We start from the raw sequence: 25,459 nt of genomic DNA on the forward strand, positions 1-25,459 counted from the left end.
GGTTGGCCCCAGTTGAAGTCATCTAGATTGTCGGTAAAAAGCGATAGTAATTTTTCTTTTTTTTTTTTTTTTTTTTGTGTTTTCTTAGGTCCCTGATGGTATTATTATTGGATTGATTTACTTTTTCTAATAATTTTCTATTATCCTTAATATTCTATATATATATATATATATATATATATAATATTAAGGATAATATAAAGAACCATTAGAATAAGTAAATCAATCCAATAATAATACCATCAGGGATCTAAGAAAACGCAAAAAAAAAAAAAAAAAAAAAATATATATATATATATATATATATAAAAAAATCGCTTTTTACCGACAATCTAGATGACTTCAACTGGGGCCAACCACCCAGAATGAAGGCAAAAAACGACAAGAAGTTCTCTGTTTCTGTGATGATCAATATATGCTAAGTAATTTAAATCTAACCAAATATAAACCAGAATAGGCCGGATGTAAATCGAATATAAATAAATCGAAAGAAGATAATAAAAGTTAAAAAAATTTTGAAATATTAGAATCAAAGGTAAGAAATATACAAAGGGTACTAGGAAAGTTTTGCAATATGACGCAACAATGAATCACAGGAAGCTGCTTGTTGCTGCATGTTGAGACATGTTCATACGTGCATAGTAGCCGCCACGCCAAGTCGATGGGCTCAGTTATTCATTAGTAGTGAGAGTGTAAAGTGCTTGCGATGGCATCGTGGTCACGAAATGAGATAAGAACAGTTTTGCGGTATAATTTCGTGCGTGGTTTAATCATAGACCAGTGCTTAGAAGAAATGACTCTTGCACTAGATGATGATTGTCCACATCGTACAACGATATTCAGGTGGTATAGAGAATTCCAAAGGGGAAATTTCACTCTGGAGGATTCTGAGAGGCCGGGAAGGCCACGAACGTCAGTTACGGAGGAAATCGTTACTGCTGTGAGGAAAATGCTTGACGAAAACAGGCGAGTGACCTACCAACAGATAGAGGATACTTTGGGCCTAAATGCACCAGCAATTCGTTCGATTCTGCAAGATCATTTGCACGTGAAGAAACTTTGTTCTCTCTGGGTGCCGCATCAACTGACTGAAGAGCAGATGACACGACGTGTGACTTGGTGCCGGGAGATGTTAAAAAAGTTTGATAAGGGACAATCTCGGTATGTGAACAACATCGTGACAGGTGACGAGACTTGGCTGTACTATTACGATCTGCCGACCAAGGCTCAAAACAAAGTTTGGGTCTTTGATGATGACGACACACCCGTAATTGTCAGAAAATCCCGATCTGTAAAGAAGAAAATGATAGCTGTATTTTTCAAATCGAGTGGAATTGTGGAACGTGTCGTTTTGGACACGCAGAAGACAGTCACAGCTAAGTGGTATACTGAACAATGCCTGCCTAAAGTCATTGGATCTATGAAGAACCTGCGGCCAAAGTCAAGAATGGACACCTGGTACCTCCATCACGATAATGCTCCAGCTCACCGTGCCAAAGCCTGCACCGAATATTTGACCACGACAGGACTGAAACTTCTCGAGCACCCTCCCTACAGTCCAGACCTTGCTCCCTGCGACTTTGCACTGTTCCCGCATGTGAAAATGAAGCTAAAAGGGAGGCGGTTTTCCAGTGATGAGGACCTTCTACGGGCTTGGGACAACGAGTGTGCTTTACTCCCTAGTGAAACTTGGCAGAACTGGTTTAAAGATTGGTTTCGGAGGATGGAGAGGTGTATTGAATGTAGAGGAAATTACTTTGAAAAAATTAAATAAACAAAGCTGTATTGCAAAACTTTCCTAGTACCCTTTGTAAGTAAAATATAAATGTAAGCATATATTAATCATCGTTGACCCGACAGAGAACGTAATTTAATGATTACAATAAGATTAAATATATAATACATACTACATATTGACCGTATCTAGGACATAATGTAATAGTCGTCAAAATAATGTGGTGCCCCCCTATGTGATGGATACGGTAAAAATAAATAATTAAATTAACGCATAGAGAAACATGCAGATAGTAAGAAGAAAAACTTTTTTTTTTTTTTTTTTTTTAATATATATAGTTAAATTCTTTTAAATTTACTTAAGTTCACGCTGAGATAACATGCAAATTCAGCTCAGGGTCCTACTATAGGAACGGGTTTGCGATCCCGGGCATACCCGAGCCACAACTTATATCTTGTAATGTCTTTAAACTGTCCTACACTCTTTACTTTTATTTCTCCGAAATTATTAGGGCAATCCGAGGACGTAGGAGAAACTATTTCTTATCTATACCACTATTTTTCGCCTTTATGGAGTTCAGGTTCTATTATTCCTACTCCCTTAGTTTTTCTTCTTACTATCTGCATGTTTCTCTATGCGTTAATTTAATTATTTATTTTTACCGTATCCATCACATAGGGGGCACCACATATTATTTTGACGACTATTACATTATGTCCTAGATACGGTCAATATGTAGTATGTATTATATATTTAATCTTATTGTAATCATTAAATTACGTTCTCTGTCGGGTCAACGATGATTAATATATGCTTACATTTATATTTTACTTATATTTCTTACCTTTGATTCTAATATTTCTAAATTTTTTTAACTTTTATTATCTTCTTTCGATTTATTTATATTCGATTTACATCCGGCCTATTCTGGTTTATATTTGGTTAGATTTAAATTACTTAGCATATATTGATCATCACAGAAACAGAGAACTTCTTGTCGTTTTTTGCCTTCATTCTGGGTGGTTGGCCCCAGTTGAAGTCATCTAGATTGTCGGTAAAAAGCGATAATATATATATATATATATATATATTTTTTTTTTTTTTTTTTTTGCGTTTTCTTAGATCCCTGATGGTATTATTATTGGATTGATTTACTTATTCTAATGGTTCTTTATATTATCCTTAATATTATAGACATTATGGGTGTATTGCATGATTGCTTGCAACTGCATTGACTCATAAATATTATTTACATATTAGTTACAGTTATTGTCATTTTAACATTCTTTCTTTATTTTTTATCAATAATTATAAATATATATATATATATATATATAGAGGTATATCTTCACATATTCATTTTTAAAATAAACATCAAAGATGTAAATGAAGATTTATTTTACTTAAACTTTCTATACACATTCACTTTATGCTAGTTAATGAATTTTAGTATGATCTATAATTATTTATCTTAAGTTATGTGAAAATCGGGACAAATGACGTCCCACCTAGGGTTCTTTCGAGATGCCTCTATAGAGAGCCGAAAATCGGGATGTCCCACAAATTCGGGACGGCTGATCACCCCTAGTTGGCAGGGTTGTTAATGACACTAATGATAGTACACTACTGAAACAGGATCTAGAAAAGTTGAGCACATGGGCTGAGAGGTGGCAACTGAAGTTGAACATTGACAAATGTCAAGTACTGCATATGGGTAGCAGTCAGCCCAGAGTAACATACCAACAGTGCGATACTACACTCAGGGTAGTGGAGAATGAAAAGGATCTGGAGGTAATTGTGCAGTCAAATATGAAGTTTTCTGAGCAGTGCAGAAGGGCTTCATGAGCTCCTCTTGCAGTATTTCTGCAAGACGAGCTCATGGGGTCTTGTCAATGATATACAGGAACTTTGCTAGCAGGAATAAGGAGTGATTATCCCCTCGTAGAAGGCAATAGTAAGGCCACACCTTGAGTACTGTATAGAGGTCTGGAGGCCTCATTTTAGGAAGGATGTAGAGCTTCTGGAACAAGTACAGAGAAGGGCAACAAAATTAATGAATGGAACAAAGGATTGCTCTTAAGAAGAAAGGCTTAAGTTTCGCAAATTACAGTGTCTGGAGACTAGGCACCTGCAAGGTGATCTGACTGAGGCATATAAGGCCTTGCATGGTTTGAGCAAGCTCAATGCTGATGGGATTCTTCCTCTTTCCCAGATTAATCACCTAAGGGGACATAAATTCAAATTGAGGTTGAAAATATAGTTGTAGCATAGATGTGCGGAAATTTGTCTTTAGTCAGCGGCGGTTGATTTTTGAACAAATTTCCATCTGTCGTTGTAGAAGTGGACAGCTTAAATAAATTCAAGGCAGAACCAGACAAACATTTGGAGCGAATGGATGGGTGAAATGGAAAGGTTTTTTTTTTTTTTTCCTTTTTTGTTTTTGGCTGATGCTGTATAAGCTTGCTTTCTTGCATCATATGCCTCTACTAATGCTAATGTACATTAGACTGGAAATGGCTCAGTGCCAGGTGGAACCTGTTCATTCCATCCAACAATTACGGTTTCAAAGGGGGGGGGGGTGAATACACTCTAAGCTATCTCTTGATGGTATTATGTTCCAAAGAACAAGTCCACAAGCTCTCAACCCATTTTCTGTTCCAATTCCTATGCAAAAAATCAATTCCTGAAGTGTTCAGCCACAGCAGATTTTCCATCGGGTTGTAGTCTCTATTGCTCTAGTATGTTCCCCCATATGATCTTTAAATGTGAAATCTGCTATGACTGAACACTTCACGGAGGAGAATCACCAAATTTCTCCAGGCGTTGCTGTTGCCATTGATCATTCGTATAAGATTTGGAACTGGGAAATGGCTCCAGAGCTTGCAGATTTATTCTTCTGAACATAATATCAATAGAGATAAGGGGAGTCCGTATTCACACCCACTCTTTGAAACAGTAATTCTTGGACAGGATGAATGGTTCCACCTGGCACGATCCCAAGACATTTCTGGTCTCAATGCATATGTGGAGGATAATTCCCATGCTCATGCAGTAAAATGTACCGTGAGCGATTATCCTGGCAATGTTATTTAAAGATGTGCTATGGCAGTAAATCTGAACTGTTAATAAAGGAGGAGGTTGCCTTTGAAAGCTACAGTTGTTTTATTGCTTTAATTTGTAATATTTTGTGTATATTTTAATTTTATGTATTTTAATTCTATCTTTATATTTTAATTGCTTTTAACTCGACAGTTGTCAGTGTATTTTATTTTTACATAAAATTTTATTCTGTTTTATTTTTATTTTATTTTAATTTATTTTAATAAAGTTTTGGTCGTATATGATTGATGTAATCCACTGCAGTTAGCATGAGTCAGTCATTATTACTACCTTTTTGAGGAATACAGATGTATGACCCATGAAGAAACAGCAATGAATCGGGAATACTGAAATCATCTGTTGAAATTTTAACTGAGCTGTTACAAAAAATGAAAGGCTGGCACTCAGTGGAGCCTACATTTGCTGTAAGTTGAATAAGCAAAGCATAAAGAAACTGAAATGCAGTTATTTGCACATTACTGACAAGGAGATGAACTGGAAAGATTGTGCAAGGCTCAAGGGTAGAATTTTTTTCAACCTGGTCTGTACTTGTTAACAGGTGAGACTGCTTCTACAGGGATGGGATACACTTAAATAGAAAGGGTGCAAGAATGTTTGCTGATCCCGCCGAGGCAGTGTTACGTGGGTCGGAAAACTGCTAGATTGGGGGGGGGGGGGGATACAAGGACTAATAGATTAACAGTAGCCACTGGCAGAGGTGAAAGTGATTCTTGCACTGCTTCTATTGGAATGAGCAGCAGCTTGGAAAATAAGATGCAGGATATTTCAGAGACTGCTGGGATTCATTGGGGTACAAGTAAACACATGGTTTGTGTTAGGGTAGCTAAGAAAAAGAACAGGTGCATGTATACTTGCGTGTACACCAATGCTAGGAGTTTGGTAAATAAATTTGATGAATTTGAGGTATTGCTCAAAGCATCAAAGGCGGATTATCGTTGGATATCAGAGACGTGGTGTCACACAGATATAACGAATGCCGAACTGGAATTTTGGGGAGTACAACGTCCACAGAAAGGATAGGAAGGGAGGATGGGTTATGCTATTAGTTAAGAAACAAATAAAATCCAAGGAAGTGAAGCCAGTCGACATCGCTGGACAATGCAGTGTCAGGTCAATTTGGTGTGACATAAGCATTGGGAGATCAAATTGAGAGTAGGAGTGTGCTATAGGCCTAATGACTCTGATGAGTATAATAAGAAACTGTACAGGGAAATAGAGTGGGCCAGTAAATCAGGAGTCTTATAATGGGGGATTTTAATTTCCCAGATATTAACTGGAATTTGTGGATTGGTCACTCACACACTAGCAAGGCTTTTGTGGATTTATTGGATGATTGTTTTCTACACCAGCATGTTCGGGAGGCAACTAGAGGGAGCAATACTCTTGATTTGATTATCAGTAGTGATTCTTCATGCATTAAGAATCTGCAGATACAGGAACCACTAGGTGGCAGTGATCACAGTGTGCTGAAGTGGGATTTACTCAAAGAGGTAACTACCATCAGGGGTAAAGGGAAGGGTTATTGTTTTTGTAAAGGCGACTACGATGGTCTGGGACAGTATTTAAATTCTATACAGTGGGACCAACTGATGATGTTACCAACAGCAAACTCAAAATGGGAAGCATTCAAGGAATTTATCTTGGAAGCTACTAGGCTTTACATACCAACTAAGAAATATTGTTCAAGGTTCAGGCCTAAATGGATGTCAGATGAACTAATGAGACTTATGGCAGAGAAGAATGCATGGGATACATATAAATTAACATGTGACACAGAAGCCTATGATAGATATAAGTTGATCTGTAACCAAGTTACAAAGGAGGTTAGGCAGGCAAAGGTAGATTACGAGAAATCTTTGGCAAGGGATGCAAAGAAAAACAGCAAGGAGTTCTTTACTTATGTAAACTCTAGAAGGAAGGGGATGAATCAGATTGGTCCACTTGATATCAATGGTTCAACTGTTCATGATCCTGCTCTGGTAGCTAACAAACTAAATGAATATTTTGCATCTACATTGACACATGAGGAGTTATTCAGGAAGGGGTATGCCATAGATGAAGTAAACACTGGCAGTGAGCTAGATGATCTTGTAATAAATGAGAGTAAGTGGAGGAGAAATTGTTGAAGATAAATACAAGAAAGGCACCTGGGGGTGGATGGGATCTATCAAGTTATATTAAAGGAGGCAGCAAAGGAAGTAAGCAATCGTTTAGCCATAATTATGAGAGCTTCTTTGGACTCAGAGGAGGTACCCACAGACTGGAGATGTGCAAATGTAACCCCAATTCACAAAGGAGGATCAAAGGCTGACACAAGTAATTATAGACCTGTGAGTTTAACTTCTGTTCCAGGAAAATTAATGGAAGCACTGGTTAAAGAAGTGCTGCAGGATCATCTTGACAAGAATTCAGTTATATCCCAGATACAACATGGTTTTGTTAAGGGAAGGTTTTGCCTGACCAATTTGATTGGATACTATGATGTAGTTACAAAAGAATTGGATGCAGGGAATAACTTTGATATTATATATTTGGATCTTAGAAAGGCTTTTGATACTGTTGCACATGGAAGACTGCTGCACAAATTGGAGCAGTGTGGCATTGGTGGCAAATTGTTGCCATGGATAAAGGGATGGTTGAGTGGCAGAAGATGATGGCATATCAAGCTTAATGTCCAAGTTTGCAGACAATACAAAGGTTGTCAGGGTTGTTAAGGACACTACTGATGGTATGCTGTGCAACAGGATCTGGAAAGGTTGAGCAGATGGGCTGAGAGGTGGCAAATGAAGTTTAACATTGATAAATGTAAAGTACTACATATGAGAAACAGCAACCCCAGAGCAACGTATCAACTCTGTGGTACTACACTGACAGTGGTAGAGAATGAAATGGACCTGGGGGTGGTTGTGCAGGCAGATATGAAGTTCTCTGAGCAGTGCAGACGGGCTGCAAGAGTAGCTCATGGTGTCTTATCAATGATATACAGGAATTTTTCTAGCAGGGATAGCGAGGTGATTATTCCCTTGTATAAGGCAATGGTGAGGCCACACCTTGAGTACTATATACAGGTTTGGAGGCCTCATTTCAAGAAGGATGTAGAGCTGCTAGAACAAGTACAGAGAAGGGCAACAAGGTTAGTGAACGGAACGAAGGGTTGCTCTTACGAAGAAAGGCTTAAGTTTTGCAAATTACAGTGTCTGGAGACCAGGCACCGGCGAGGTGATCTGATTGAGGTGTACAAGGCCTTGAATGGTTTGAGCATGCTCAATGCTGATGGGATACTGCCTCTTGCTCAGAATAATCACGTGAGAGGTCATAAATTCAAATTGAGGAAAGACAGATGTAGGATAGATGTGCGGAAATTTGCCTTTAGCCAGCGGGTAGTTGGTTGGTGGAACAGACTTCCATCCCTTGTTGTGGAAGTTGATTGCCTAAATAAATTTAAGGCTCAGCTGGACAGGTATTTTGAACGAACGGAGGGGTGAAGTGGAAGGGTTTTTTTTTTTTGGCTGATGCTGCATAAGCCTGCTTTCTTGCATCATATGCCTCTACTAATGCTAATGCTAACTGTTTTTAAATCACACAGTTGCAATTGATTAGGTACTGGCACTTGATTTTAACGAAATGAAGTCACAATCAGCTTGGTGGAAGCATCCATCTTTACCATGCTTACTCCCCCCCCCATCCTATATTTTGTGAGCAACAATCAAAGGTAAAACAAATGGTCATCATACCTTACAATTATATGGGTATTACTGCCACTGAGCTTCTACCACTTAAAAGATTAGTAACTGAATATTGCTATACAACACGTCTCCATCAGAAATTATAACAAAAAAATTAATCAGAAGTAGCCACAACCTTTGAAAGATCGTGTGCATATTAGAATTAGTAGAGGAAAATAATGCAACAAAGCAGATGGAAATGCTTTTGATTGTTCCAACAGCCAACCACCTGCTGGCTGAACACATTCTTCCACCATGCAACCATCCTTCCTCAATTTGAATGTATGTCCTTTCCTGTGTGTAGTCTAAGCAAGAGGAAGAATGCCAGCAGCACTGAGCTTGTTTAATCCATTCAAAGCCATAAACACCTTAATCAGATCACTTCACAAGTGCCTAGGTTCAGTTCTGCAATTGCAGTCTCTAGATACTGCAATTTACAGAACTGAAGATTTCTTACTATCTCTGCAACTTTCCAGCAGATATACATCCTTTCTAAAATGAGGCCTCCAGATCTGTACACAGTGCTTAAGATGTGGCCTAACCACTGCCTTGTACAATAGGATAATCACCTCTTTATCTCAGCTATAAAAGTTCTATATATATCAGTGACAAAACCATATGAGCTATCCCAGCTGTCCAGCTGCACTGATCAGAGAATTTCATATCTGACTGCACAATTACCCTTGGGTCTTTTTCACTGTTTTAGCATTAGCATTAGTAGAGGCATTTGATGCAAGAAAGCAAGCTTATGCAGGATCAGCCAAAAAAAAATAAAATAAATAAATAAATAAAAATAACCACTTCCACTTCACCCCTCTGTTCGTTCGAAATACCAGTCCAGCTCAGCTGGACAGGTATTTCGAACGAACTTATTTTGGCTATCAACTTCAACGACAAGGGATGGAAGTCTGTTCCACCAACCAACCACCCGCTGACTAAAGGCAAATTTCCTCACGTCTATCCTACATCTGTCTTTCCTCAATTTGAATTTATGCCCTCTCAGGTGATTATTCTGAGCAAGAGGAAGAATCCCATCAGCATTGAGCATGCTCAAACCATTCAAGGCTTTATACACCTCTATCAGATCACCTCGCTGGTGCCTAGTCTCCAGAAACTGTAATTTGAAAAACTTTAGCCTTTGTTCCATTCACTAATCTTGTTGCCCTTCTCTGTACTCGTTCCAGCATCTCTACATCCTTCTTGAAATGAGGCCTCCAGGCCTGTATACAGTACTCTAGGTGTGGCCTGACCATTGCCTTATACAAGGGAATAATCACTTCCTTATCCCTGCTAGAAAAATTCCTATATATCATTGACAATACACCATGAGCTACTCTTGCAGCCCGTCTGCACTGCTCAGAGAACTTCATATCTGCCTGCACAACCACCCCCAGGTCCCTTTCATTCTCTACCACTGTCAGTGTAGTACCACAGAGTTGATACGTTGCTCTGGGGTTGCTGTTTCCCAAATGTAGTACTTTACATTTGTCAAAGTTAAACTTCATTTGCCACCTCTCAGCCCATCTGCTCAACCTTTCCAGATCCTGTTGCAGTAGCATTGTGTCAGTAGTGTCCTTGACAACCCTGCCAACCTTCGTATCATCTGCAAACTTGGACATTAAGCTTGATATACCATCATCAATATCATTTATAAACACAGAAAACAATAATGGACCCAATACTGAACCCTGAGGGACTCCACTAATAACATTAGTCCACGATGAGCAGTGTCCATTGATTACCACTCTCTGTCTTCTCCCCCCTCAACCACCCCTTTATCCATTGCAGCAATTTTCCTCCAATGCCACGGACTTCTATTGGAATGAGCAGAAGCCTGAAAAACAAGATGCAGGATATTTCAGGGACTGCTGGAAGTCATTGTGATACAAGTAAACACATGGGTTGTGTTAGGGTAGCTAAGAATAGAAACAAGTGCAGGTATACTTGCGTGTACACCAATGCTAGGAGTTTAGTAAATAAATTTGATGAATTTGAGGTATTGCTCAAAACATCAAAGGCAGATATTGTTGGGATATCAGAGACGTGGTGTCACACAGATATAAGGAATGCAGAACTGGAATTTGGGGAGTACAATGTGTATAGAAAGGATAGACAGGACAGGTGGGGAGGAGGGGTTATGCTATTAGTTAAAAAACACATAAAATCCAAGGAAGGGAAGCCAGTCGACATTGATGGACAGGGCAGTGTCGAGTCAGTTTGGTGTGACATAAGCATAGGTAAATCAAAATTGAGAGTAGGAGTGTGCTATAGGCCTAATGACTCTGATGAGTATAATAAGATACTGTACAGGGAAATAGAATGGGCCAGTAAATCAGAGAGTCTTATAATGGGGGATTTTAATTTCCCAGATATTGACTGGAATTTGTGGGTTGGTCACTCACACACTAGCAGGGCTTTTGTGGATTTATTGGATGATTGTTTTCTACACCAGCATGTTCGGGAGGCAACTAGAGGGAGCAATACTCTTGATCTGATTATCAGTAGTGATTCTTCATGCATTAGGAATCTGCAGATAAAGGAACCACTGGGTGGCAGTGATCACAGTGTGCTGAAGTGGGATTTACTCAAGGAGGTAACTACCATCAGAGACAAAGGGAAGGGTTTTTGCTTTCGTAAAGGCGACTATGATGGGCTGAGACAGTATTTAAATTCTATACAGTGGGACCAACTGATGATGCTACCAACAGCAAATTCAAAATGGGAAGCATTCAAGGAACTAATCTTGGAAGCTACCAGGCTTTACATACCAACTAAGAAATATTGTTTAAGGTTTAGGCCTAAATGGATGTCACAGAAATAATGAGACATATGGCAGAGAAGAAAAATGCATGGGATACATACAAATTAATGGGTGACATGGAAGCCTATGATAGATATAAGTTGGTCTGTAACCAAGTCACAAAGGAGATTAGGCAGGCAAAGGCAGATTATGAGAAATCCTTGGCAAAGGACGCAAAGAAAAACAGAAAAGAGTTCTTTACCTATTTAAACTCAAGAAGGAAAGGGATGAATCAGATTGGTCCACTGGATGTTGATGGTTCAACAGTTGAGGATCCTGCTCAGGTGGCTAACAATCTAAATGAGTATTTTGCATCTACATTCACACATGAGGAGTTATTCAGGAAGGGGAATGTCGTAGGTGAAGTAAACATTGGCAGTGAGCTAGATTATTTTCTAATAACTGAGAGGAAAGTGGAGGAGAAATTGCTGAGGATAAACATAAAAAAGGCACCAGGGTTGATGGGATCTATCCAGTTATATTAAAGGAGGCAGCAAAGGAAGTAAGCAAACCCCTAGCCATAATTATGAGAGCTTCTTTGGACTCAGGGGAGGTACCCATCGACTGGAGATGTGCAAATGTAACCCCAATTCACAAAGGAGGATCAAAGGCTGACACATGTAATTATAGACCTGTTAGTTTAACTTCGGTTCCAGGAAAATTAATGGAGGCACTGGTTAAAGAAGCACTGCAGGATCATCTGGACAAGAATTCAGTTATAGCTCAGACACAGCATGGTTTTGTTAAGGGCAGGTCTTGTCTGACCAATTTGATTGGATACTATGATGTAGTCACAAAAGAACTGGATGCAGGGAATAACTTTGATATTATATATTTGGATCTTAGAAAGGCTTTTGATACTGTTGCGCATGGAAGACTGCTGCACAAATTGGAGAAGTGTGGCATTGGAGGCAAATTGCTGCTATGGATAAAGGGATGGTTGAGTGGCAGAAGACAGAGAGTGGTAATCAATGGACACTGCTCAACGTGGACTAATGTTATTAGTGGAGTTCCTCAGGGTTCAGTGTTGGGTCCATTGTTGTTTTCTGTATTTATAAATGATATTGATGATGGTGTATCAATCTTAATGTCCAAGTTTTCAGACGATACCAAGGTTGGCAGGGTTGTTAAGGACACTACTGATACTATGCTGCTGCAACAGGATCTGGAAAGGTTGAGCAGATGGGCTGAGAGGTGGCAAATGAAGTTTAACATTGACAAATGTAAAGTACTACATATGGGAAACAGTAACCCCAGATCAACGTATCAACTCTGAGGTACTACGCTGAGAGTGGTAGAGAATGAAAAGGACCTGGGGGTAATTGTGCAGGCAGATATGAAGTTCTCTGAGCAGTGCAGACGAGCTGCAAGAGTAGCTCATGGTGTCTTGTCAATGATATACAGGAATTTTTCTAGCAGGGATAAGGATGTGATTATTCCCTTGTATAAGGCATTGGTCAGGCCACACCTTGAGTACTGTATACAGGTCTGGAGGCCTCATTTCAAGAAGGATGTAGAGCTGCTCGAACGAGTACAGAGAAGGGCAACAAGATTAGTTGTTGTTGTTATTTTGGTTTTTAGGAGCATTAGCAACTAAGGCCATATTGCTCCGGGGATATGCGGTGGTCATTCCCTGACCTTTCCGCATCCTCCGTATTTGGTGGTCACGGGCTCGAACCCCGGTCTAATCAAGAAGCGTGTGCTACGCACTGCTGCTCCTGCCCACCTGGCTACGGAGGCGCCAACAAGATTAGTGAATGGAATAAAGGGTTGCTCTTACGAAGAAAGGCTTAAGTTTTGCAAATTACAGAGCCTGGAGACTAGGCATCGGCGGGGTGATCTGATAGAGGTGTATAAGGCTTTGAATGGCTTGAGCATGCTCAATGCCGATGGGATTCTTCCTCTTGCTCAGAATAATCACCTGAGAGGGCATAAATTCAAATTGAGGAAGGACGGATGTCGGATAGATGTGCGGAAATTTGCCTTTAGCCAGCGGGCAGTTGGTTTGTGGAATAGACTCCCATCGCTTGTTGTTGAAGTTGATAGCCTAAATAAATTTAAGGCTCAGCTGGACAGGTATTTCGAACGAACGGAGGGGTGAAATGGGAGTAGTGGTTGTTTTTTTTTTTTTTTTTGGCTGATGATGAATAAGCTTGCTTTCTTGCATCATATGCCTCTACTAATGCTAATGACTGGAGATGTGTAAATGTATTCCCAATTCACAGAGGGGGGATCGAAGGGTGACACGAGTAATTACCGACCAGTTAGTTTAACTTCTGTTCCCGGTAAAATAATGGAGTCACTGGTTAAAGATGCATTGCAGGCTCATCTAGACAAGACTGCAGCAATAATTCAGACACAGCATGGGTTTGTTAAGGGAAAGTCTTGTCTGACAAATTTGATAGGATATTATGATGTGGTCACAAAGGAACTGGATGCAAAAAATAATTTTGATATCATATATTTCGATTTCAGGAAAGCTTTTGACACTGTTGCCCATGAAAGACTATTGTACAAATTGGAGCAGAATGGTATTAAGAGTACGTTGCTACAACGGATAAAAGGATGGTTAAGTGCGAGAAGACAGAGGGTGGTAATCAATGGGTGCTGCTCTTCTTGGACTAATGTTATTAGTGGAGTCCCACAGGGTTCGGTGTTGGGTCCACTCTTGTTTTGTGTATTTATCAATGATATTAATGAAGGTATATCAGGCTTAATGTCGAAGTTTGCAGATGATACAAAGGTTGGCAGGGTTGTTAATTACAGTAATGGCAGTGTGCTACTGCAACAGGATCTAGATAATTTTGGCAGATGGGCTAAGAAGTGGCAACTGAAGTTTAACCTTGACAAATGCAAAGTACTGCCTATGGGCAGAAGTAACCCGAGAGAAAAGTACCCACTGTGTGGTACTACACTTAAGGTGGTAGAAAATGAAAAAGACCTGGATGTAATTGTGCAGGCAGATATGAAGTTTTCTGAGCAATGCAGACAGGCTGCCAGGGCAGGTCATGGGGTTTTGTCAATGATATATAGGAATTTTGCTAGCAGGGAAAAGGTGGTGATTATCCCTCTGTATAAGGCAATGGTCAGGCTACGCCTTGAGTACTGCATACAGGTCTGGAGGAATTAAAAATTTTTAATTCCTTGGCTGGTGTTTGTCTTTAATTATTGCAGTATGGAATTTCCCAGCCCCATAGGCCTGTTTGAATATATAGTTGACAAATCCATCCCATCTAATTATCCTCCCATTGCACTTAATTTTGCCCTTTATGAAGTAATGAGAAATTCATTAACTGACAACTAACTTCTAACTTATCCAGAAAATGTCTACCTGACCAAAGATCACCAGCACGGATTCCTTCACTACTGATGACATACCAGCTTATGTTACCCATTTATGGATAAATTCAATGGAAAAGTTTGGGGAAACAAAGGTCTTCTAAATAAGCTTCCATCTTATGGATTGCCAACTGTTTTTTGTAACTGGCTCTCTCTCTCTCTCTCTCTCTCTTTTATCTTCTCCACTAATATTGGTATTCACCAAGGTCCAGTTCTTTCTCCCATTCTTTTCCTCTTGTGCATTATGAACTTCTTTTACTGAGTGAAAATCCTATTCATAGTTTTGCTGATGATAGTACACTGCATTCTATCTTCCAGTATGAAAAACTTTACCCTGCACAAATAGCTTAAATTTCTCAAATGTTCGCTATCTAATCCTTAACTGCTGATCATCAGGTAATTCTCCCATGGGTAAAGGTAACTTAGTTAATTTGAATCCTTTTAAAAACTCAGTCCTGTCATATCTCGCAAAGAAAATTCTGCTGCTACTATGCTTATCTTTGACAACACAGATTTCTAACAAGGTCACATATCTCTATTAGGGTTTACCCTGACTTCTAATCTCTCTTGGCATAAGCACATCATATATATTACTTTCTCTGCATCTGAAAAGCTGGGATTCCCCTTTTGCTCTGAGCATTACTTTTCTTCTAAACAATTACTTTACTCTGTACAGATCTCAAATCTGCCCTACCATGGAATATTGTTCCCACATCTGGGGTGATGCCTCCATAATCTCTCTCAGGCTTCTCAATTCCATTTAAAAGAGGGCAGTTAAGTTAATTAATGATCTATCTCCAAAAAGTCTATTCACTCTCTGTCTAACAGAGTTCTGTTTCAGCTGCATGCCTTTTCTATATATACTTCCGTGAGTACTGTTCTTCTGAAATGGCTTCTATAATTCTTCCTCTCTCTTCCAAACCAGTCAGCATCCTTTTACAGTCCAACTTTTAACTCAGAGAACCAACTTTTCTTTTTCTTCATTTATTCTTTCAACTTCTGTTTTCCAGAAGAACCTCCCTTCACACATTATTTCCTGAAAAATTACAATCCACAGAAATTCAAGTCTAATGTCAACAACTATCTTCTTTCATCATCCCAACCTTAAACTCATGCAAGGTACTAACTACAATAGGTTCTAATACCTTTCGTGTTTGAGGTTTCAAAAAAAAAAAAAAAAAAAAATACAAAATTCACTTATCAATTAGTTTATTTATGATACTTTTAAAATGCTTTAATGATATAAGACATATTTTCATAATTTAATGATATAAGACATATTTTCAGAACAAACCTTGAGATGAGGATACATTTCAAAAAGTGTCCGCGTATCACAGGGCACTTCTTCCAGCATAATACCATTGATTACCAAAGGCATCCTGGCAACAGTTTAGAAAAACTAACTAGATCTCAAACTGTTGTGAGGGGGGGAGAGAGAGAGAAAAAAAATTATAACAATGCCACTACAATTATCTTCACATTACAAAAAAATAGAAAAAAATCACACTAACAATATAACACATTACATTAGCTTTTAATGTTATTAGCATAAACAAAAGCCTATCCATAATTAGAAAAAAATTGATTCATAAACTGTGTCCATTCTGATTCAAAGTGGTAATTATAATAAGGTTAAGCACAAAAAGCAATTTTACTCTTGAAATGAAATGCAACATTCTTATTAAGCATAATCAAATACTCAAATAGGTATTTAAGTATATGATTGGCACCTATGGGCATGTTTGTCTGTAACAAGTCAGCCATGTGGGAGACTTTACCTCAAATTTACATGCAGACAATGTAGTTAACATTTTTTTTTGTTCAATCATACCATAGTCACTTCATAATCAAAATATATTCATAACAGATAGTTATTTAAAAAAAAAAAATGTTGACACCTAGATGATTGTGTTATCAATTTTCTCACCCCATCAATTAAAATATTATAGCAGGACAAGGAAAATTTAAATTTGGTTTTAAGAATATTAATATTATAAAGACTACAAAAATAAAATATTATAAGTATAGTGTGTATAAGTAGCTTCAAAGAGTATTAATAATACTTATTTCTATGCTACAAGTTTAGATAGCTACAAGCTATCTGAACTTGTTGAAGCTTATAGCAAGGCAAGGGCTTAGAGGGGAACAGGTATCCTGTGTGTTATCAGACACTCAGCCTAAAACACTGATGGATCCAATATCTCTCTATTACAGAAGATTTAGAAGTCCAGTTGGCCTGCCTCCCTAAAATCCACTCATGCACACCTTCTCGATGGTAAGCCCTGTTACGTCACTTAGGTGGCAACGAACGTGTAGAGTGGTTCTCTTCAAGACGCCTGGTCAGCGTGAAGAGGAAAAGACCAAACCCTCCAGCATATGACAGCACGACAAAACAACTGGCCTCAAGTTCCCAGCAGCTTTCGCTCTCCCTCTTACGGCAGTGAGAGGATCAGAGTGGAAGCAGAGGGTGCTAAGAATCTCTGGGTACGACCAGGCTGCCATGCACGGAAACTGAACTTGGCCTGTTATAATGTAAGATCACTCATCGGTGAAGACAGGATATCAGAGCTGGAAAAGGAATTAGAAAATGTGAATTGGAATATCATCGGTTTGGCTGAAACAAGAAGAAGAAATGAATCACTTATAAGTTTATCAAGTGGAAATCTGCTGTACACCAATGGAAACAGTGAAAGGAGTGAAGGTGGAGTTGGCTTTCTGGTCCATAAAGATTTTAAAAACATTTTGGAATTCAAAAGGACATCACCAAGGGTGTCAAGACTAATACTTAAGATTTCTAAGAGGTACAAGCTAAAGATTATAATGATTTATGCACCAACATCGAGCCATGATGATGAAGATGTTGAAGAAATGTACACCGAAATTGAGTCTTCTAGATGAGCAGAAAACCAACTACACTATTATTATGGGGGACTTCAATGCTAAGGTTGGAAAAAGACAAAACAGCACGGAAATGGGAACTATAGGAAATTTTGGAATTGGTGAAAGAAATGAAAGAGGTGAAAGAGTTCTGGAATTTGCAGAATCTCAAGGACTGTCAGTAATGAACACTTTTTTCAAGAAGAGGGTGAACAGAAAGTGGACATGGAAGAGTCTAAATGGATTAACTACTAATGAAATCGACTTCATCCTCACTAACAGAAGATATATTGTGAATGATGTTACCGTCCTGAATAAGATAAATGTTGGAAGTGATCACAGAATGGTAAGATGTACACTTGATATAGATGTAGGAAAGGAAAGGAAAAAACTGACTCGAGTAAATAATACAAAGGTCTTTGAGAAAACAGAAGAGGAGAAAAAGGAGTATGTACTTGAACTTACGAACAAGTTTGAGCTTCTGCAGACCGCTCAGAACCAAGATATCAATGAGGAATATTACAACTTTCTGAAAGTGATAAAAGCCCAAGAAACCTATAGGTAAAAAGAAATCCAAAGAAGAAAAAATTAGTCAAGAAACACTTGTCATGATGAACCGAAGACAACAAATGAAAAGCAAGAAAAACACTGACAGGGAGAAAATTGAGTATACTGAGTTATGCAAACCCATTAGAAAGAGTCAGAGAGAACATAAGAAGATTTAACACAAGAAAAGTAGAACAAGCATTAAGGGAAAACAAAGGATTTAAATCAGCAGCCATGAGCAGTAATACAGAAAGACAAATGATACTCAAACTGAAGAATAGCGATGGTGTACTTATAAACAGCAGAGAAGGCATAATTCAAATAGCAGAAGACCGCCGTAGCCTAGTGGTCAGGCGCGCGGGTGCATAAGTACACGTGCCTTGAGTGACCAGGGTTCAAGCCCGTGACGGCTGAATACGGTGCTGTTTCTTGTATTCTGTGTATCTTGTAAACTCCTCTGACCGTTTGGTCGTCCCGGAGTATAAACAGAAAATTTTATTTATTTACTATAGAGAATTATACAAGGAGCAGGGGAATGAGGCCAGCAGTGGGGAAGATGGATTGCAAAGTAGCAACACATACGACATACCCGATATTCTTCCTGATGAGGTAGAACATGCATTGAAGAAAATGAAGAATCAGAAAGCCCCGGGGGAAGATGAAGTTACTGTAGAGTTGTATAAATTGGGAGGAAGAGACATAACACAAAAACTGGCAAGGCTCTTCACAAAGTGCATTAGAAAAGGTGTGACACCTAAGCAGTGGAATAATGCAATCATAGTTTTGCTGCATAAGAAAGGAGATAAATTGGAAATTGTAGACCAATTAGCTTGTTATCTACAAGTTGTTCACAAGGGTCATTACTAACAGATTAGAAAGAATACTTGATGAGAATCAACCGAAAGAGCAAGCTGGCTTTAGGACAGGATTCTCAACTATGGATCACCTTTTAATATCACAGCTAATGGAGAAAGCAAATGAATATAAAACACCATTATGCCTGGCATTTGTGGATTATGAAAAGGATTGTTTGTTATTTGGTTTTTAGGAGCATTAGCAACTAAGACCATATTGCTCCGGGGATATGCGGTGGTCATTCCCTGACCTTTCCACATCCTCCGTATTTGGTGGTCACGGGATTGAACCCCAGTCTAATCAAGAAGCGTGTGCTACGCACTGCTGCTCCTACTCACCTGGCTAGAGGCACCTTATGAAAAGGAATTTGACTCCATACAGCATAAGGCAATGTTTCGGGCACTGCAAAGACAAGGCATAGATACCCCATATATTATGATTTTGAAGAAAATATATGAGAGTGCTACCTCCTTTATTAGACTAGACAAAGACAGTAGCAAATTTAAAATTGAGAAAGGAGTTCGACAAGGAGACACAATATCTCTGAAGCTGTTTACTGCTGCCCTTGAGGAAGCTTTCAGAAGATTAGACTGGTCGCAGAAAGGAGTCAATGTGAACGGAGAGTACCTAAACCATTTATGATTTACAGATGACAGTGTGGTCATAAGCCGCGATCCCAAAGAATTAGAGGAAAATCTTAATCAGTTATGAACAGTTAGGAAGAATTTTGGACTAAAGATGAATATGGCTAAAACAAAAGTAATGATGAACAAGTAAGCCACAGAAAGGGACAATCTAATTGAAAAAGTGGATTCATATACTTATCTGGGACAAGTTATTAGCTGTAATAATGATAAATGGCTGGAAGTCAAGAGAAGAATAAATTTTGGATGGATAGCATTCAGGAAATATAGTCACATACTGAAAAGCAATATCCCAGTTTGTCTGAAACGTAAAATAATGAACCAATGTATACTCCCCACCATGACTTATGGAAGTGAAACTTGGGCACTCACCAAAAGAATGGAAGAGAAGCTAAGAACTACACAGCGAAGAATGGAACAAATTATATTGGGAATCAGACTGTTAGATAAGAAGAGAAACACATGGATTAGGCAGCAAACTCAAGTAAAGGACATTCTTATCAAAACTAAAGAACTAAAATGGTCTTGGGCAGAACACATAGCTCGAAGACATGATGACAGATGGACTAAGAAAATAACAGAATGGTATCCAAGAGGGGCTAGAAGAAAACCTGGAAGACAAAGGCAGAGATGGATAGATGAAATTCATGAGTTTGTGGGTAGTAAATGGATGGCCAGTGCTCAAAATAGAAGGAACTGGAAAGTTGCTGGAGAGGCCTTCATCCTGCAGTGGATTGAAAATGGCTGATGATGATGATAGCAAGGCAGCACGTAAATATTTCATCTAACTTTTTCTCCTCTAGCCAATAATGCTACGATCACTAACTCTAAAATAGAGTAAGGTCTCAAAAATCCAAGGTACCAGAGCAAAGTCAATTCAAGATTACTGAAGACTTAGATTACACAGAATGATAATATAAAAAGTGTGATTTTCAATTTTACTTATTCCGTTTAATAAAATCCTCCTATGAATTAATAAAAAAATGTTAAATTATGTAATAAGTAATACATAAAACGAACAAAATAATCCATACTTTACATGCACTTTAGCTCAATAGCAAGTTATATACAAGTAAAGTATTTCATTTTTTTTTTTTTTTTTAAACCAAAGTTTCAGTGGTTTTAGTGAATAAAATTCTGGAACCATGCCAGGTTCCAGAGAGCAAAGATCAGGTGGTACACAGACATAAGACAAGAAGTCAAAGAATTGTGGCACTTGTTCCACATGCCACAATTCTTTGACTTCCTCAGGTGGTACTGTCTTATCTGTGTACCACCTGATCTTTTCCTCAACCCCAGGGGCTCACATCTGATGAGTATGGGCTTGGCACACCCAGGGTCCTGAGCTGGATATCATCATTCTTCTTTTTCTTGGTGATTCCCTACTCTCTCTCTCTCTCTCTCTCTCTCTCTCTCTCTCTCTCTCTCGGGGTAATTCAAAAAAAATTTTTTTTTTGGCTGGTGCAGCATAAACCGCAGGCTTCCTTGCACCATATGGCCAATAATAGTAGTAAGTTCTCTGGAAGTTGCTGGAGTTGGGCACCACTATGTCAACCAGGTAGGTAGTGCTTTCTTTCTTGTCAATGAGGGTTATGTCTGGTCTGTTATGCACAGTCACAGTATAGTTTGTTTGTAGAGGTCTCTAGATATCCTAGGTTTCATACTTGTAATACGTACACTTTCTTTGATAAAATGGTATTTTTGCACTAGCTTCTAATGTATTATTCTGGCCACCTGGTTGTGTCTTTGAGTTTACACCAACTGGGTGATTACCCTGTATCCTGTGGTGATGTGCTGGATAGTTTCTGGGGAGGGAGGGGGGGGAGAGAGAGAGAGAGAGAGAGAGAAGTGGCAACGTTGACATGTTTCATTTGTCACTTCAGGGTCCTAGGCAATGTATTCATGGTGTTCATTACTTGGTCTTGGATGGCAAGCCCGATTCTCTCAGTCTTGGTGAACTTCCCATTTATAAGCCTTCTTAGAAGCCATCTTATCTATGTAGTCTTGATGGAGGTCATAGTAGTGTCTGCCATGGAATACCTTCATTTTCCATCTTCCTGTCTTTGTTTCTTCTGTCTATGTGAGTGGGGTCTCGTTCTTGAGATGGAGTGTTATATGCCATTTGTCTTTCTTATGGCTTGCTAGATTGGTGCTATATTTTCCTAGAAGTAATCCCACAGATTCTTAATCACCCTCTTGTTCAATGAGGTCAGTCAGTCCCCTCCCTTCTTATTTCAGGGCTATGGTCAATCTCTCTAGGGCCGACTTCGGGTGCTGTTGGCGCCCAAGTTTTAAATTTATGAAATGTCACACTCTTGCTTAAATAAAAAACTTATTTCACTGTCTTTACTGCCCATACATGCAAAAATGGTTGAAGGATAAAACAAGTCACGTAATAACAGGCCTGGGAGTCACACATAACAGGTCCAAACCTCAATCTAATTGAAAATTGTTGGAATACAATGGGTGTTTCAGTAATTCAAAATAAATCAAAACACTTAGAGTTGCAGGCGACATTAACTTGAATTTGGTACCATGAGATTTCCCAGGAATACATTCAGAACCTTATCCAGTCGATGTCACAATGACGTGCAGCAGTCATCAAAACAAGTAGTGGGCCAACAAAATATTCGAAATATTAGTATGCATTTTATGATTTTTGGTTATATAGCTGCCTATCATGAGCAAAGTAATGGAGAGGGGAGGGGAAAAAAAATATATATCACTGCTTTCATAAAATTTCTGTTTTTATATGAATAACATAAATAACATGCTGTTATTTTGGAGAATTAGTACTTATTTCACTATATATTCACCAATAAGGCATAAAATATATTTTTCTGCAATTAATAGTTTCATATGTATATTGTTATTACTTATGTTCTTTTGGCTATTTCTAAAAGATTAGCTGCCAGTATAAGTACAAACAACCTAAAAAATGAGGTCATGCAATTTTTTTGAGCACCACTGTACATACTGGATGTTTCATAACACATGGACTTTCAAGATCAATTCACAAGCAGAAAACAATTGATAAAAGTTAAAGTAAGAATTTAAGAAAATTCATATAAACATATGTAAAACTCTGAATGGTTATGGAGCTATGATATCCAAATTTAAAAAAAGTAGTTATAGAGTTTAATGGTTAAAAATGTGAAATAATTAATAATTCAGGGCAAATTGAATTTACCCTAAATTTTTTATTAAGTATTAAGTAACAACGGTCTTATCAAGTAACAACAGTCTTCATTATTGGGGAAAGCATTACTTATTCAGTGTATAACTCAAAAGGCACTCATTGTGAAGGCATTAACAATAAGATGTTAATGTCAGTCAATCAATTGAGTCAGTCAATCAAGCCCTGTCAATCAATTCGGCCCTGGAAAGATTGTGCAGGGCTCAAGGGGTAGAATTTTTTTCAGCCTGGTCTGTACTTGTTAACAGGAGAGACTGCTTCTACAGGGATGGGATACACTTAAATAGAAAGGGTGCAAGAATGTTTGCTGATGCTATCGAGGCAATGTTAGGTGGGTCGGAAAACTGCTAGATTGGGGGGATACAAGGACTAATAGATTAACAGTAGCCACTGGCAGAGGTGAAAGTGATTCTTGCACTGCTTCTATTGGAATGAGCCGCAGCCTGGAAAATAAGATGCAGGATATTTCAGAGACTGCTGGGAATCATTGGGGTACAAGTAAACACATGGGTTGTGTTAGGGTAGCTAAGAAAAAGAACAGGTGCATGTATACTTGTGTGTACACCAATGCTAGGAGTTTAGTAAATAAATTTGATGAATTTGAGGTATTGCTCAAAACATCAAAGGCAGATATTGTGGGGATTTCAGAGACGTGGTGTCACACAGATATAAGAAATGCAGAACTGGAATTTGGGGAGTACAATGTCTACAGAAAGGATAGACAGGATAGGAAGGGAGGAGGGGTTATGCTATTAGTTAAAAAACACATAAAATCCAAGGAAGTGAAGCCAGTCGACATCGCTGGACAGTGCAGTGTCGAGTCAGTTTGGTGTGACATAAGCATTGGGAGATCAAAATTGAGAGTAGGAGTGTGCTATAGGCCTAATGACTCTGATGAGTATAATAAGAAACTGTTCGGAGAAATAGAGTGGGCCAGTAAATCAGAGAGTCTTATAATGGGGGATTTTAATTTCCCAGATATTGACTGGAATTTGGGGGCTGGTCACTCACACAGTAGCAAGGCTTTTGTGGATTTATTGGATGATTGTTTTCTACATCAGCATGTTCGGGAGGCAACTAGAGGGAGTAATACTCTTGATTTGATTATCAGTAGTGATTCTTCATGCATTAAGAATCTGCAGATAAATGAACCACTTGGTGGCAGTGATCACAGTGTGCTGAAGTGGGAGTTACTCAAAGAGGTAACTACCATTAGGGGTAAAGGGAAGGGGTATTGCTTTCGTAAAGGCGACTACAATGGACTGAGACAGTATTTAAATTCTATACAGTGGGATCAACTGATGATATTGCCAACAGCAAATTCAAAATGGGAAGCATTCAAAGAACTTATTGTGGAAGCTACTAGGCTTTACATACCAACTAAGAAATATTGTTCAAGGTTTAGGCCTAAATGGTTGTCAGATGAACTAATGAGACATGTGGCAGAGAAGAAAAATGCATGGGATACATATAAATTAATGGGTGACATGGAAGCCTATGATAGATACAAGTTGATCTGTAACCAAGTTACAAAGGAGGTTAGGCAGGCGAAGGCAGATTACGAGAGATCCTTGGCAAGGGATGCGAAGAAAAACAGCAAAGAGTTCTTTACTTATGTAAACTCTAGAAGGAAGGGGATGAATCAGATTGGTCCACTTGAGATCGATGGGTCAACTGTTGATGACCCTGCTCGGGTAGCTAACAAACTAAATGAATATTTTGCATCGACATTCACACATGAGGAGTTATTCAGCGAGGGGAATGCCAGAGGTGTATTCAACTCTAGCAGTAAGCTAGAGAATCTTGTAATAACTGAGAGCAAAGTGGAGGAGAAAATGTTGAAGATAAACACAAGAAAGGCACCTGGGGTGGATGGGATCTATCCAGTTATATTAAAGGAGGCAGCAAAGGAGGTAAGCAAACCCTTAGCCATAATTATGAGAGCTTCCTTGGACTCAGGGGAGGTACCCATTGACTGGAGATGTGCAAATGTGACCCCAATTCACAAAGGGGGATCAAAGGCTGACACAAGTAATTATAGACCTGTGAGTTTAACTTCTGTTCCCGGAAAATTAATGGAGGCACTGGTGAAAGAAGCACTGCAGGATCATCTAGACAAGACTTCAGTTATAGCTAGGACACAGCATGGTTTTGTTAAGGGGAAGTCTTGCCTGACCAATTTGATTGGATACTATGATGCAGTCACAAAAGAACTGGATGCAGGGAATAACTTTGATATTATATACTTGGATCTTAGAAAGGCTTTTGATACTGTTGCACATGGAAGACTGCTGCACAAATTGGAGCAGTGTGGCATTGGAGGCAAGTTGCTGCTATGGATAAAGGGGTGGTTGAGGGGGAGAAGACAGAGAGTGGTAATCAATGGACACTGCTCATCGTGGACTAATGTTATTAGTGGAGTCCCTCAGGGTTCAGTATTGGGGCCTTTATTGTTTTCTGTATTTATAAATGATATTGATGATGGTATATCAGGCTTAATGTCCAAGTTTGCAGACGATACGAAGGTTGGCAGGGTTGTCAAGGACACTACTGACACTATGCTGCTGCAACAGGATTTGGAAAGGTTGAGCAGATGGGCTTCGAGGTGGCAAATGAAGTTTA

At 38.8% G+C, this 25,459-nt stretch overlaps 1 protein-coding gene across 1 annotated transcript in view; it reads right to left on the reverse strand.

Annotated features, from left to right (window-relative positions):
* Positions 1-16,131, reverse strand: part of Ntan1 (N-terminal amidohydrolase 1) — a 123,187-nt gene extending 107,056 nt beyond the window's left edge. The window contains exon 1 of the mRNA XM_090386164.1: positions 16,014-16,131. Coding sequence (XP_090242290.1) covers positions 16,014-16,097 — 84 coding nt within the window. The 5' untranslated portion in view covers positions 16,098-16,131. The remainder of the gene's footprint in view (positions 1-16,013) is intronic.
* Positions 16,132-25,459: the final 9,328 nt, after the last annotated feature.

Source organism: Mastigoproctus giganteus, chromosome 12, assembly GCF_048544385.1.
Source record: "Mastigoproctus giganteus isolate SK-2022 chromosome 12, ASM4854438v1, whole genome shotgun sequence".
In the NCBI taxonomy this organism is placed as follows: Eukaryota; Metazoa; Arthropoda; class Arachnida; order Uropygi; family Thelyphonidae; genus Mastigoproctus; species Mastigoproctus giganteus.